This window comes from Staurois parvus, unplaced genomic scaffold (assembly GCF_062004578.1).
Source record: "Staurois parvus isolate SC_StPar_1 unplaced genomic scaffold, SC_StPar_1.0 ptg001563l, whole genome shotgun sequence".
NCBI classification, from domain to species: Eukaryota; Metazoa; Chordata; class Amphibia; order Anura; family Ranidae; genus Staurois; species Staurois parvus.
The window spans coordinates 19403-33149 of record NW_028319359.1 but is presented as its reverse complement, the minus strand read 5'-3'; the positions used below and the strand labels follow the sequence as shown (position 1 = coordinate 33149).

Genomic DNA, 13747 nt, shown 5'->3' with positions numbered 1-13747 from the left:
GTAAACGGACAAAAAACAGATGAAAACGGATGTAAACTGATTACAGCTGAGGTGGGGGTGGGGAGGTGTTTGCGCCACAGCGAGAAAAGCGAAAGACGGTTCTGCTCACCCCGGGGTCCGCGACGCAGCCATAGAAGGACGATCGGACGATCTCACAGACTCTTTCACGATTTTAACCATTTTCATTGGTTGGAACCCTGGCGTGGAGCTCCTCCTACAGGCAACGTCCTGCTATAGGGTGACAACATGCTCCGGGGTTGTCACCGAGCTCCAGATGGAGACAACAAGCAGCGGTTTCAGCGCACGTTACACAGAGATGGTCCACGGATGTTAACAGATGCGGACATTAACGGATGTAAAAAGCTGATCATCCGTTTACATCCGCAAGTCCATAGTGAGGTATAAAAGTGAAATAGGAAAATGATCCACTTAGGCTGCTTTATAGAATAGAATAAAACATAACAGAATAGAGTAGAATAAAACAGAGTAGCATAGAATAGAAAGGAATAAAATAGAACAGAACAGAATAGAGTGGAATCGAATAGAACAGAATAGAATAGTAAATAAAGGGATAGAACAGAAAAAACAGAATAGAATAGGACAGGAAATAAAGAATATAAAATAAAGAATAGAATAGAATAACACAGAATAGAATAGAAAAATAAAATATAAAATAATAGAAAAAAAAAGAACAAATGCAGCCGTCTTCCAAAAATCAATTACGGAATTCGAAATCTGAATTTCGACTTTCAAATCAATTTGGAAAAAAAAAATAATATACAAAACGAATTCCGAAAAAACGAATCATTCCAACAGAATGAATATGACTGATTAATTTAGCGAACGAATCTGCCGCAGTCCAGGAAGTCGCTCTGCCGCAGTCCAGGGGCGGACTGACAACTCATGGGGCCCCGTGCAATAGGGGACCATGGGGCCCCTGTGTCCTTGCCCACACTCAAAGCACACCCAAAAAAGCCTATGAAAGGTACCAGGGGCATCTCATGGGGCCCCCTACTGACCCGGGCCCTCGGGCAGTGCCTGAATGGTCAGTCCACCCCTGTGCCGCACACATCTCCAATGTCCGCTATGTGAGTGTAGGGGACCTGCTGCACGTTTCTCCCGGAACTCATCCTGACAATAATTCTGGCAGGAACATCTCTGGGCGGTAATACTACGCAGGACGCGGAAGTTCCCGGAACACCGGGATGACTCACCACCAGGCGGATCTCCTCCTTGGGAGCGGTAATACTACGCAGGACACGGAGGTTCCCGGAACACCGGGATGACTCACCACCAGGCGGATCTCCTCCTTGGGAGCGGTAATACTACGCAGGACGCGGAAGTTCCCGGAACACCGGGATGACTCACCACCAGGCGGATCTCCTCCTTGGGAGCGGTAATACTACGCAGGACGCGGAGGTTCCCGGAACACCGGGATGACTCACCACCAGGCGGATCTCCTCCTTGGGAGCGGTAATACTACGCAGGACACGGAGGTTCCCGGAACACCGGGATGACTCACCACCAGGCGGATCTCCTCCTTGGGAGCGGTAATACTACGCAGGACGCGGAGGTTCCCGGAACACCGGGATGACTCACCACCAGGCGGATCTCCTCCTTGGGAGCGGTAATACTACGCAGGACACGGAGGTTCCCGGAACACCGGGATGACTCACCACCAGGCGGATCTCCTCCTTGGGAGCGGTAATACTACGCAGGACACGGAGGTTCCCGGAACACCGGGATGACTCACCACCAGGCGGATCTCCTCCTTGGGAGCGGTAATACTACGCAGGACGCGGAAGTTCCCGGAACACCGGGATGACTCACCACCAGGCGGATCTCCTCCTTGGGAGCGGTAATACTACGCAGGACACGGAGGTTCCCGGAACACCGGGATGACTCACCACCAGGCGGATCTCCTCCTTGGGAGCGGTAATACTACGCAGGACGCGGAAGTTCCCGGAACACCGGGATGACTCACCACCAGGCGGATCTCCTCCTTGGGAGCGGTAATACTACGCAGGACACGGAGGTTCCCGGAACACCGGGATGACTCACCACCAGGCGGATCTCCTCCTTGGGAGCGGTAATACTAAGCAGGACGCGGAAGTTCCCGGAACACCGGGATGACTCACCACCAGGCGGATCTCCTCCTTAGGAGCGGTAATACTACGCAGGACACGGAGGTTCCCGGAACACCGGGATGACTCACCACCAGGCGGATCTCCTCCTTGGGAGCGGTAATACTACGCAGGACGCGGAGGTTCCCGGAACACCGGGATGACTCACCACCAGGCGGATCTCCTCCTTGGGAGCGGTAATACTACGCAGGACGCGGAGGTTCCCGGAACACCGGGATGACTCACCACCAGGCGGATCTCCTCCTTGGGAGCGGTAATACTACGCAGGACGCGGAGGTTCCCGGAACACCGGGATGACTCACCACCAGGCGGATCTCCTCCTTGGGAGCGGTAATACTACGCAGGACGCGGAAGTTCCCGGAACACCGGGATGACTCACCACCAGGCGGATCTCCTCCTTGGGAGCGGTAATACTACGCAGGACACGGAGGTTCCCGGAACACCGGGATGACTCACCACCAGGCGGATCTCCTCCTTGGGAGCGGTAATACTACGCAGGACGCGGAAGTTCCCGGAACACCGGGATGACTCACCACCAGGCGGATCTCCTCCTTGGGAGCGGTAATACTACGCAGGACACGGAAGTTCCCGGAACACCGGGATGACTCACCACCAGGCGGATCTCCTCCTTGGGAGCGGTAATACTACGCAGGACACGGAGGTTCCCGGAACACCGGGATGACTCACCACCAGGCGGATCTCCTCCTTGGGAGCGGTAATACTACGCAGGACGCGGAGGTTCCCGGAACACCGGGATGACTCACCACCAGGCGGATCTCCTCCTTGGGCGCCAAGCGCTCCAGCAGCTCGCAGGCCATCTGGTAGCAGAGGATGCTGGACTGACACAGGCTGCACTCCACGGCCTTCTCATCCTTCTGGCAGGTGTGGGAGCCGCCCCAGGGGGCCTGGAACACGTTGTTGATGATGGAGATGATATCCTTGGACAGGCTGTTCTCCAAACCCAACGTGATGCCGTCATCCTGCAACTCCATCTGAAACACAACAAGCAGGTTGTCCTATTAGACGCCCCCCCATCGCTCTTCCACCATTATACCCCGGGATGCTCTACAGCTATGGGGCCCAATCTGTGACCTGAGGGCCGCATGGGGCTCTTTTGTATATGGTGTGGCCCCTGGGTCCCAGCAGAGGAAGCATTCATTTGTGAAAGGGGTTGAAATAGCAGTGATCTCTAGCAGTCTCCCCAGTCTTTAACAGTCTCCTGCAGCCTATCTCCAGCCTTCAACTACACCCGCAGCACCATCTCCAGCCTTCAAATACACCCGCACCACCATCTCCAGCCTTCAACTACACTCGCAGCACCATCTCCAGCTTTCAACTACACCCGCAGCACCATCTCCAGCCTTCAAATACACCCGCAGCACCATCTCCAGCCTTCAACTACACCCGCAGCACCATCTCCAGCCTTCAACTACACCCGCAGCACCATCTCCAGCCTTCAACTACACCCGCAGCACCATCTCCAGCCTTCAACTACACCCGCAGCACCATCTCCAGCCTTCAACTACACCCGCAGCACCTTCTCCAGCCTTCAACTACACCCGCAGCACCATCTCCAGCCTTCAACTACACCCGCAGCACCATCTCCAGCCTTCAACTACACCCGCAGCACCATCTCCAGCCTTCAACTACACCCGCAGCACCATCTCCAGCCTTCAACTACACCCGCAGCACCATCTCCAGCCTTCAACTACACCCGCAGCACCATCTCCAGGCTTCAACTACACCCACTGCACCATCTCCAGGCTACAACTACACCCGCAGCACCATCTCCAGCCTTCAACTACACCCACAGCACCATCTCCAGGCTACAACTACACCCGCAGCACCATCTCCAGGCTTCAACTACACCCACAGCACCATCTCCAGCCTACAACTACACCCACAGCACCATCTCCAGGCTACAACTACACCCGCAGCACCATCTCCATCCATCAGCTACACCTGCAGCATGTTCCCAGTCTATGACCATCTCCAGTCTTCAACTACACCCGCAGCACCATCTCCAGGCTTCAACTACACCTGCAGCATGTCCCCAGCCTATGACCATCTCCAGCCATCAGCTACACCTACAGCATGTCCCCAGCCTATGACCATCTCCAGCCATCAACTACACCCGCAGCAGGTCCCCAGTCTATGATCATCTCCAGCCTTCAACTACACCCGCAGCATGTCCCCAGTCTATGGCCTTCTCCAGTCTCCAACTACACCCGCAGCACCATCTCCAGGCTTCAAATACACCCGCACCATGTCCCCAGTATATGACCATCTCCAGCCATCAGCTTCCCTAAGCCTGAACATTGGTCTTGAAGAAGGAGCTCTGCTCATGCTCTGAAACGCGTCACCACTCCATGCTCACGTCACTTCAGGTCCGTGGACAGCGTGCGTTCCAGCAGTCCGAACAGAGCGGCAGCAATCTTTAACACCTCTCCTCAAGCTTCCCCTGCAGCTGCTGGCTGGCACAGCGGCTCCATCGCTCAGAGGACAGAGCCCTGCTACTGACGGATTAAATTAGAGCCTGTTTGTACCACTACATTGTTTTTAACTGATTTTTATTAAAGTTGACCTGGAATTCTGCACTTAGAAGCGCCTTCCTGTTTCACCTTCTATGACCATCTCCAGCCTTCAACTACACCCGCAGCATGTCCCCAGTCTATGACAATCTCCAGCCATCAGCTACACCCGCAGCATGTCCCCAGTCTATGATCATCTCCAGCCTTCAACTACACCCGCAGCATGTCCCCAGTCTATGACCATCTCCAGCCTTCAACTACACCTGCAGCATGTCCCCAGTCTATGACCATCTCCAGCCATCAGCTACACCCGCAGCATGTCCCCAGTCTATGACCATCTCCAGCCTTCAACTACACCTGCAGCATGTCCCCAGTCTATGACAATCTCCAGCCATCAACTACACCCGCAGCATGTCCCCAGTCTATGACCATCTCCAGCCTTCAACTACACCCGCAGCATGTCCCCAGTCTATGACCATCTCCAGCCATCAGCTACACCCGCAGCATGTCCCCAGTCTATGATCATCTCCAGCCATCAGCTACACCCGCAGCATGTCCCCAGTCTATGATCATCTCCAGCCTTCAACTACACCCGCAGCATGTCCCCAGTCTATGACAATCTCCAGCCATCAGCTACACCCGCAGCATGTCCCCAGTCTATGATCATCTCCAGCCTTCAACTACACCCGCAGCATGTCCCCAGTCTATGACCATCTCCAGCCATCAACTACACCTGCAGCATGTCCTCAGTCTATGACCATCTCCAGCCATCAGCTACACCCGCAGCAGGTCCCCAGTCTATGACCATCTTCAGTCTTCAACTGCACCTGCAGCATGTCCTCAGTCTATGACCATCTTTAGTCTTCAACTACACCAGCAGCATGTCCCCAGTCTATGACCATCTTCAGTCTTCAACTGCACCTGCAGCAGGTCCCCAGTCTATGACCATCTTCAGTCTTCAACTGCACCTGCAGCATGTCCTCAGTCTATGATCATCTCCAGCCTTCAGCTACACCCGCAGCATGTCCCCAGTCTATGACCATCTCCAGCCTTCAACTACACCCGCAGCATGTCCCCAGTCTATGACCATCTCCAGCCTTCAACTACACCTGCAGCATGTCCCCAGTCTATGACAATCTCCAGCCTTCAACTACACCCGCAGCATATCCCCAGTCTATGACCATTTTTTTAAAATTATTATTTATTTATTCCTACTTACATTCTCTACCAGCATTTGAAATTCTAAGCAAGATGCATAGTGCACTGTAGCCCACGGACAGTAGAATGGTCCAGGTATTTAGGGTTGGGGATGGAGTGAGGAAGAGCGGGAGCTCCGGGCTCTCGGGTACTGTACCTGTTTTAATATGAGATCGAACATGAGGATAAAGCAGTTTAGATTCATCTCTTCATCATCGCAGTCAAAATCGATGGTCCTCCCCCCAGGGTGTCCGTAGTTTTTAAAGGGGCTCCGGAAAGGACTGCGCATGGGACTCCGGAAGGGACTGTGGAAGGGGCTGGGGAAAGGACTCAGCATAGTGTGCAGGACCCGACGCCCTGGATCCGAAGCAATGCTGCTCTGTAAGAGACATGGGGAACCATGAATACAGGCAACATGGAAGCAGAGGAGCAGCAATTGTTTACAATACTCAGCGCTTTACCAAACCAAATCTAGTCCAGTTAGGGTACAGATGTGACCGACCAACACGCGTGTGCAGCGGGAAAGGGGCGGGCTTTAATGCCCACACACCGCGCGTGTACGCACTGCTGGGCAGCCGATGTTCATGTGCTGACAGATCGTTCACTTCGGGCTCCCAGCACAAGAACTGAGCTGTCAAAAAAAGCTCTCGGTCTGGACTAAAGATCGGTACCCAGCGGGATCAGGACTGGACTAAAGATCGGTAGCCAGCGGGACTGGACTAAAGATCGGTAGCCAGCAGGACTGGACTAAAGATCGGTAGCCAGCAGGACTGGACTAAAGATCGGTAGCCAGCAGGACTGGACTAAAGATCGGTAGCCAGCAGGACTGGACTAAAGATCGGTAGCCAGCGGGACTGGACTAAAGATCGGTAGCCAGCGGGACTGGACTAAAGATCGGTAGCCAGCGGGAGCAGGACTGGACTAAAGATCGGTAGCCAGCGGGACTGGACTAAAGATCGGTAGCCAGCGGGACTGGACTAAAGATCGGTAGCCAGCAGGACTGGACTAAAGATCGGTAGCAAGCAGGACTGGACTAAAGATCGGTAGCCAGCGGGACTGGACTAAAGATTGGTAGCCAGCAGGACTGGACTAAAGATCGGTAGCAAGCAGGACTGGACTAAAGATCGGTAGCAAGCAGGACTGGACTAAAGATCAGTATCCAGCAGGACTGGACTAAAGATCGGTAGCCAGCGGGACTGGACTAAAGATCGGTAGCCAGCGGGACCGTCTCTTGCTCATGTGCTTACTGCAACAGTTGTCACGTGATTGCCGATCCGGGATTGTGAAAGGGGCTCCGGGGGTGGGCGGGAAAGGGTTAATGTCACATCAGAATACAGAGCTGGCCCGGTCTCATTTACCCGGTTTCCAGGGACGTTCCCGGACATCTCGGTGATTCGGACTTTCCTCTGATTGGCCAGCTCCTTCACCGAGTTCACCCCATCGGAGAACATGCTGATCAACAGCTGAAGAGGGACCACAATGTCCAGTTCTGACAAAACCTGCGAAACGACAAGAAAATCAACAACCTCGGATCGCGGCGAAGGGTTCAAAAAGTTTCAAAGTAAAAGAAAAAATTGGGAAGAAGAGACATTAATTCCTGAAATTATGGAACAGTATCAGGATGAACGTTCCCCGGACCAGGGGCGGACTGACCATTCGGACACGAGGGCCCGGGGTCAGTAGGGGGCCCTAAGAGATGCCCCTGGTATCTTTCATAGGCTTTTTTGGGTTTGGTTTGAGTGTGGGCGAGGACACAGGGGCCCCATGATCCCCTATTGCCTGGGGGCCCCATGAGTTGTCAGTCCGCCCCTGCTCCAGACGTCCAATGCATCTCACTGCAGAACAAGACTCAGGCCGGCCATACACTGGAGGATTTCCAAACAAATCGTTGTATAAACATTTGCACACAAATTCTCAGGAGTCCATCCCATGAAAGGACGAACGTCTTCTGAAAGGGTGTCGATCAAATGTCGGCTTTTAACCTTTGATTTTGCAGTGAATGGACTTTCCCAGATGAAAAGCACATTTCCCAGTAAAAATTTGTTTGCTCAAGAAATATTTTCCAACCCGCTCCTTCAAATTACTGTATTTTTCGCTCCATAACACGCACTTTCCCCCCCCAAAAAAAAATGGGGGAAATGTCTGTGCGTCTTATGGAGCGAATATGGAGCGGCCGGCCCGGTATTCCCGCCGTCGGCGTGTATCTGCTCGGCTCTTCTGTGCAGCAGATTCTTCACTGTCCTACCTGCTCCTCGGTCCAGCGGTGTCCTCACCGTCTTCTCTCCCGGTGTCGGCATCTTCAGTGTGGGCACCCGGCTGTGACAGCTTGCGGCTTCAGAGCCGGGTGCCGACTGGGCATGTGCAAGAAGCACTGCGCTTTGTGAATGATCCGGCAGTCTTCTGGGACCTGTCACGTGTCACAGGAGACTACAGGGAGGACAACTCCGCAGAAGTGGGAGCAGGTACCTGGAAAAATCGGGTACCCGCTCCCCCCCCTTCTGCTCTCCAAAGGTCTGCAGTCTCTGGTCATCTCCTGTACTATGTCTGCAGTCTCCGGTCATCTCCTGTACTATGTCCGCAGTCTCTGGTCATCTCCTGTACTATGTCTGCAGTCTCTGGTCATCTCCTGTACTGTGTCCGCAGTCTCTGGTCATCTCCTGTACTGTGTCCGCAGTCTCTGGTCATCTCCTGTACTGTGTCCGCAGTCTCTGGTCATCTCCTGTACTGTGTCTGCAGTCTCTGGTCATCTCCTGTACTGTGTCCGCAGTCTCTGGTCATCTCCTGTACTATGTCTGCAGTCTCTGGTCATCTCCTGTACTGTGTCCGCAGTCTCTGGTCATCTCCTGTACTATGTCCGCAGTCTCTGGTCATCCCCTGTACTGTGTCTGCAGTCTCTAGTCATCTCCTGTACTATGTCCGCAGTCTCTGGTCATCTCCTGTACTATGTCTGCAGTCTCTGGTCATCTCCTGTACTATGTCCGCAGTCTCTGGTCATCTCCTGTACTGTGTCCGCAGTCTCTGGTCATCTCCTGTACTATGTCTGCAGTCTCTGGTCATCTCCTGTACTGTGTCTGCAGTCTCTGGTCCTCTCCTGTACTATGTCCGCAGTCTCTGGTCATCTCCTGTACTGTGTCCGCAGTCTCTGGTCATCTCCTGTACTGTGTCCGCAGTCTCTGGTCGTCTCCTGTACTATGTCTGCAGTCTCCGGTCATCTCCTGTACTGTGTCCGCAGTCTCTGGTCGTCTCCTGTACTGTGTCCGCAGTCTCTGGTCGTCTCCTGTACTATGTCTGCAGTCTCTGGTCGTCTCCTGTACTATGTCTGCAGTCTCTGGTCATCTCCTGTACTGTGTCCGCAGTCTCTGGTCATCTCCTGTACTGTGTCCGCAGTCTCCGGTCATCTCCTGTACTGTGTCCACAGTCTCCGGTCATCTCCTGTACTGTGTCCGCAGTCTCCGGTCATCTCCTGTACTATGTCCGCAGTCTCCGGTCATCTCCTGTACTGTGTCCACAGTCTCCGGTCATCTTCTGTACTATGTCCGCAGTCTCTGGTCATCTCCTGTACTGTGTCCGCAGTCTCCGGTCATCTCCTGTACTATGTCCGCAGTCTCCGGTCATCTCCTGTACTATGTCCGCAGTCTCCGGTCATCTCCTGTACTGTGTCCGCAGTCTCTGGTCGTCTCCTGTACTGTGTCCGCAGTCTCCGGTCATCTCCTGTACTGTGTCCGCAGTCTCCGGTCATCTCCTGTACTGTGTCCGCAGTCTCTGGTCGTCTCCTGTACTATGTCCGCAGTCTCCGGTCATCTCCTGTACTGTGTCCGCAGTCTCCGGTCATCTCCTGTACTGTGTCCGCAGTCTCTGGTCGTCTCCTGTACTATGTCCGCAGTCTCTGGTCGTCTCCTGTACTGTGTCTGCAGTCTCTGGTCATCTCCTGTACTGTGTCCGCAGTCTCCGGTCATCTCCTGTACTGTGTCCGCAGTCTCTGGTCGTCTCCTGTACTATGTCCGCAGTCTCCGGTCATCTCCTGTACTGTGTCCGCAGTCTCCGGTCATCTCCTGTACTGTGTCCGCAGTCTCTGGTCGTCTCCTGTACTATGTCCGCAGTCTCTGGTCGTCTCCTGTACTGTGTCTGCAGTCTCTGGTCATCTCCTGTACTGTGTCCGCAGTCTCTGGTCATCTCCTGTACTGTGTCCGCAGTCTCTGGTCATCTCCTGTACTGTGTCCGCAGTCTCTGGTCATCTCCTGTACTGTGTCCGCAGTCTCCGGTCATCTCCTGTACTGTGTCCGCAGTCTCTGGTCGTCTCCTGTACTGTGTCCGCAGTCTCTGGTCGTCTCCTGTACTATGTCCGCAGTCTCTGGTCATCTCCTGTACTGTGTCCGCAGTCTCTGGTCATCTCCTGTACTGTGTCCGCAGTCTCTGGTCGTCTCCTGTACTATGTCTGCAGTCTCTGGTCGTCTCCTGTACTGTGTCCGCAGTCTCTGGTCGTCTCCTGTACTGTGTCCGCAGTCTCTGGTCATCTCCTGTACTGTGTCCGCAGTCTCTGGTCATCTCCTGTACTGTGTCCGCAGTCTCTGGTCGTCTCCTGTACTATGTCCGCAGTCTCTGGTCATCTCCTGTACTGTGTCCGCAGTCTCTGGTCGTCTCCTGTACTATGTCTGCAGTCTCTGGTCGTCTCCTGTACTATGTCCGCAGTCTCTGGTCATCTCCTGTACTGTGTCCGCAGTCTCTGGTCATCTCCTGTACTGTGTCCGCAGTCTCTGGTCATCTCCTGTACTGTGTCCGCAGTCTCTGGTCGTCTCCTGTACTATGTCTGCAGTCTCTGGTCGTCTCCTGTACTATGTCTGCAGTCTCTGGTCGTCTCCTGTACTGTGTCCGCAGTCTCTGGTCATCTCCTGTACTGTGTCCGCAGTCTCTGGTCATCTCCTGTACTGTGTCCGCAGTCTCTGGTCATCTCCTGTACTGTGTCCGCAGTCTCTGGTCATCTCCTGTACTATGTCCGCAGTCTCTGGTCATCTCCTGTACTGTGTCCGCAGTCTCCGGTCATCTCCTGTACTGTGTCCGCAGTCTCCGGTCATCTCCTGTACTATGTCCGCAGTCTCTGGTCATCTCCTGTACTGTGTCCGCAGTCTCCTGTCATCTCCTGTACTATGTCCAAATTAGGTTATAACCAAAAATTATAATTTTTAAACTTTTTTTTTACATTTTTAATATTTTTTTTATATTATTATCTATTTTTTTTTACATACTGTCACCCTTGCAGTACAGTGTCTCCATAATGACACTGTACTACTTGTGGGGGGTGATGAAGATTTTTTTTTACACTGATTGCTTTTACACCCATAAAGGCTGTAAGAGGAATCATTTCTCCTTCTCTCTGGCTACATTCCTGCAGCCATTGAGAAATACTGTGTGAGCTGTGATTGGTCACAGCTTGTCACATGGTACAAGGCTGTTGTGAATGGCCCTGTACCATGTGATCTCTGTGATCATTCACAGATTTCACACATAGTAAGCAATGATGTCAGAAGTGACATCTTGCTTACTACTCTGCAAGTGATCACTGATTGGCCAATCAGTGATCACATGATCAGGACCTCGCACAGAGGTCCCGTACAACGTTCGGTGTTCCACTGTGTCTAGAGGACACAGCGGGCACCAGATGGAGGTGCTGCGCACTCCCAGGGAGCGCACACAAGCAGGGGGTGGGGAGGACGTTTATAAACAGCCACCCGCCCCTGCACTGCCACCATCTGGCCGTTTATATACAACGTCAGGACGGGAGGTGGTTAAAAAGAGAAAAGGACCATGACAGGAAGACAAAGGAGGCGTCCACACTGGAGTTGGGTGCGGATGATATTTGTGAATATTGTGGAGGACTAGGACATGTATACAGGACACTCACATGTAGCCAGAGCAAAGCTTGTTCCTGGACGGAGGATGGGTAACCGGTGAATCGGCAGCTGATGAAGCCGAACATCTCTTCCATGGAGAAGGGCAGCGGGCACAACTCGATATCAAACATTTTACTGCAGATGAAGGAAGAATGTTATCAGAACAGTGAATGGGAAATTGGATGGAAATCCAAAGAAGGAACGTCTCCGATACGGGACATTTATTGTGAGAGCTGACATACACTTTAATTCTTTTGTCTGCCGACCCCCATTACTGCAAGACATGTCCGACTTACCTGAGGACCTCTCGGAACTCCTTGAGCTGGTGGTCCGGGACCTCCGTCCTGATGGCCTCCAGCCACTCCGGCATGATACACTCCCAGACCGGCTGGTTTATGACGTTATAAGGGATAAGGCACAAAATTCTGTTCAGACCTTCCTTCAGCTGGGTGACTGTGCTGCAGGACTTGTCCCAATATCCGCCAACCTGGAGGAGTGAGACAAGTTACTTCACCGAAGAAGGAAAACTTCTATGAAGGACTATGAGGATATCTCTCACTTACCTCCTGCATGCAGAAATAGAGGCAAACCTGCACACATACCAGGGTCACAACAGGAGTACAGAACACATGGTACCAGTATGGGGGTCACAACAGGAGTACAGAACACACGGTACCAGTATGGGGGTCACAACAGGAGTACAGAACACACGGTACCAGTATGGGGGTCACAACAGGAGTACAGAACACAGGGTACCAGTATGGGGGTCACAACAGGAGTACAGAACACACGGTACCAGTATGGGGGTCACAACAGGAGTACAGAACACAGGGTACCAGTATGGGGGTCACAACAGGAGTACAGAACACAGGGTTCCAGTATGGGGGTGACAACAGGAGTACAGAACACAGGGTACCAGTATTGGGGTCACAACAGGAGTACAGAACACAGGGTACTAGTATGGGGGGTGACAACAGGAGTACAGAACACACGGTACCAGTATGGGGGTGACAACAGGAGTACAGAACACACGGTACTAGTATGAGGGTCACAACAGGAGTAAAGAACACAGGGTACCAGTATGGGGGTGACAACAGGAGTACAGAACACAGGGTACCAGTATGGGGGGTGACAACAGGAGTACAGAACACACGTACCAGTATGGGGGTGACAACAGGAGTACAGAACACAGGGTACCAGTGACAGATCACGCCAGGGCGTGGCCCATGGGGGAATGCACAAGGCGCGATCCTTGGAGGACATTTCATGATGTCCTCCCAGGATAACAGGGTTCCTGCTCGCCCGTCATTGTACAATAGGCCGGGCAGGGAGGAGTTTAAAAAAAAAATAAAAAGATAAATCCATGGGGTTTAATGAAAGGATGAAATATTTATTTTCTGCCACCGGAAGGCGATGTCATTGCATGATCTAATAGAATTGATGTGAATGGCGCTGCCTCAACTTTGGGCACATATGAAAGCCATAAACATCTCACGTACTTTATTCTCCATCGTGCACCTCTCAGACTTGCAGAACTCATAGAAAACCCCCAAAATGTTTTCTGTAGATTTTCATTTTTGGAAGCTGGAGAAACTTTTCCACGGAGGAGCGAGGCTGCCCTCTAGTGGTGCCTCTGACCCTCAACAAAGAAGCACCTCAAATAGCCCTTCTACTAGAGGGAGGTTGTCTACAGACAGTTGGACAACTACCGGTCAGGCTCGCGTTTTCTTCATTTGCAATTTTTGTGCCATTTCTAAGCCCCTAGGAGGTGATCATGAGATCCTCCAGCTTGTTATTCCACAGGTAGGTTTTTATTTCCCTGAAATCACTCTGTATAAGCAGGCTTGACCCTTTCCTTCCCCATGGAATCAACGTACCATGATTGAGACACTGTCACCATCGAGGAAGAATCACCGTAGCCAGACAAGCATTCCGGTCTAGGCCCAACTTTGGGCTACGCCCAAATCTAAGTGTTTTAGTGCTATGA

At 52.7% G+C, this 13747-nt stretch overlaps 1 protein-coding gene across 1 annotated transcript in view; it reads right to left on the bottom strand.

The window, feature by feature from the left end:
• The window catches only part of UNC79 (unc-79 subunit of NALCN channel complex), a gene marked incomplete at its 5' end in the record, with an annotated part of 183863 nt that overhangs the window by 156339 nt on the left and 13777 nt on the right, over nt 1-13747 (bottom strand). Inside the window, 5 exons of the mRNA XM_089662827.1 lie at nt 2909-3136; nt 6030-6251; nt 7231-7371; nt 11772-11895; nt 12057-12247. Of these exons, the coding sequence (XP_089518953.1) occupies nt 2909-3136; nt 6030-6251; nt 7231-7371; nt 11772-11895; nt 12057-12247 (906 nt within the window). The remainder of the gene's footprint in view (nt 1-2908; nt 3137-6029; nt 6252-7230; nt 7372-11771; nt 11896-12056; nt 12248-13747) is intronic.